The 2,425-nt window shown below is 49.0% G+C and overlaps 1 pseudogene across 1 annotated transcript; it reads left to right on the top strand.

Moving 5' to 3' along the window:
• Nucleotides 1-909: 909 nt before the first annotated feature.
• TEOVI_000308400:pseudogene lies at nt 910-2,016 on the top strand (annotated as a pseudogene). Its single transcript has one exon. A coding segment is annotated over exon 1 (1,107 nt).
• Nucleotides 2,017-2,425: the final 409 nt, after the last annotated feature.

Raw genomic sequence — 2,425 nt, 5'->3', positions numbered from 1 at the left:
AACTGCGCTGTGACCCACCACAGTGCTACATAGGGGTATGCTTTCCGCGACTGTCATTGTTGGAGAAATAAGGTGCAAATAAAGGCTTTCGCAGCGCCGGCTGTCGTTGGCGCACTTCATGGGCTGTTGACGTCACAATGAGAGCAGTGGTAATGGTCAATATAACGATAGCATCAACAGTGGCAACGATGGGTCCTCAACTCCAGGAGCAATCCGCGTCAATGTGACAACCGCTGAGGGGGAAAAGAAAAAGCATTACGTCATCCGCTTAGGCGGGGGAACTCATGCAGCCGCAGAATTCCCCATATGGAAAAAAAAATGTTACGTTACCGTCATGATATCCTAGGGTACAGAGAACAACCGCCTCTTGTTGCTATACTGCCTCGTCATCTTCGGTTCCCGTGCGTGTGACGCTGTGCGGTTGGCAGCATCGCGCACACGAACTTATCACTGAGATGCCAAAATACTCCACGGCGGTGGCTGATGTTCACACTAGTGGGAAGTTGACCCCCCCCCCCCCAACAAGGGAGGAGGAAAATCAGAAGAAAAAAAAAGAAAAAGCGATGAGACAACGACTAAGTTGGTTATCGCCTGCACATCGCAGTAGGAACGGTCTCTGACCGATGGTTGCGGGGAGTGGCATTGCGAATGAAGTGAATAACGTGTCGGTAAATTCTCTTTGACTTAGTTCTGCCTGTTCACTTTTATTCTTTTGGTCCTATTTGTAATATGGAAATGTTTTGATGTCTTGCCTCCCATTTTGTTGTGTCGTTTCCGTCGTTACAGCTTCATCTCCGTGTTGTTTCTTGTTGGTTTGCAAGACAGTGAGCAGGGTCGTAGATATCAATACACACCAATCTGTATTCAAAAACAATTCTCTGTTTTGCCCGTCGATCGCATCGACAAAAGATGAGTGAGCGGAAAGGCAACCACATGGCGCGCCCGTATTCTTCGTTCCGCAACTCACTCTCCAACCTCGCCCCCATCGTTATCGTTTGTTTATTCAGTTTCCCGGTACATTTTAAATATGCCTTTGCCGACTACTCGGAGGAGACGGCGTTGTCTGCTTTAAACTTTTCCAAGGTTTCGTATTGCAATGCCGACCTCATCCGTAATTGGACCTGTGCGGCATGTCGTAATGAGTCTGCGTTCGTCTTGAAGGGGCTGTTTGAGAATAAAACGGAGGGCACACTGGCGTTTGCAGGGACGAGCGAAGGTAAAATTGTAGTAGCGTTCAGGGGTTCCCTGAATATCGCCAACTGGGTGGACGACATAAAGTATTGGGGGACTCCATACCCCAACGCGAGCTGCGAAAATTGTTTGGTTCACAGAGGCTTTTTCGATGCTTTCGAGTCACTTAGGGCACAAGTACGGCAAGCGCTACATGAGCTAATTGTGTCGGAACCAAATTTTCCAGTTCTCATCACAGGACATAGCCTTGGTGGAGCCCTCGCCCTCCTCACAGCTGTTGATTTAATGTCTTCCCCTCCAGTAGTGCCATCACTTCAAGGTGGCAATTACCCGTCAGTACAGCTCTATACGTTTGGGAAGCCACGCGTAGGAAACCCTGCCTTTGTACAGTGGGTGAAAACATTGTTCCGTAGCGGGAGCCATGAGTCCTACCGCGCCGTGCACCGAAAGGACATTGTTCCCCACCTTCCACCATTGTTCATGGGTTATGTGCATGCGTCACACGAACTGTGGTTTAAGTATGATGATCCGTTGGAGTGCCTGAACTGCAGCGATATGGACGATATTAACTTTTCCACGGGAAGTGTAGGGGAGGACTATTGTTGCAGTGACAGCTTGGATTATCCATCTGTGGCGGATCATCTGATGTATCTCGGAGTTTGCACCGGATGCGCATGCGACGGTCCCACAACAGCATCCATCCCTGGCTTAAATATTTCGTGGGAAACGCGGCAAATGTTGGCGAAGGACCGCGCATATGCGCAGAGGAAACGACCCAGGAAATCGTGCTCGGTCCTCCGCGCTGTCGACAAGCCTGCGGACTGAAATGGATGTGGGTTGCGTGAAGGGATGGAGATAGGAGAAACCCTCGCGTGCACACGACACCACTTGATATTGGACTTGATCTCTGGAATCGAGGGTTTCCCCTTTAAACTTTCCTTCTGGACGAAAGGGATCCGTTAAATTTGCGCGTTGATACTGGCGGTAAAGATCAGTATACGTATTCCACTCTTTCACGTTTGTGAGCAGGAGTTTCTTACCTAGTTTTGCATTGTTTTCTTTTTTTTTGTTGTTGTTATTTTGGGGTGCCTCGTTTTATTGCTGTTGTTTTATCCTTTTCCCCGATGAAACTTGTGGGCTTCCGATAACTGTTGTCCACGCACTCAGCTCTCCCCACCTCCCTCCTTCAGTGGTGCTGTGGTTTAACCGCAGTAACAGTAACAATCCGTTGGTT

Source organism: Trypanosoma equiperdum (genome assembly GCF_001457755.1).
Source record: "Trypanosoma equiperdum strain OVI genome assembly, contig: ctg_658, whole genome shotgun sequence".
Taxonomy (NCBI): Eukaryota; Euglenozoa; class Kinetoplastea; order Trypanosomatida; family Trypanosomatidae; genus Trypanosoma; species Trypanosoma equiperdum.
Note: the sequence above shows the minus strand (reverse complement) of the source record. Positions and strands in the feature narration are given on the sequence as shown.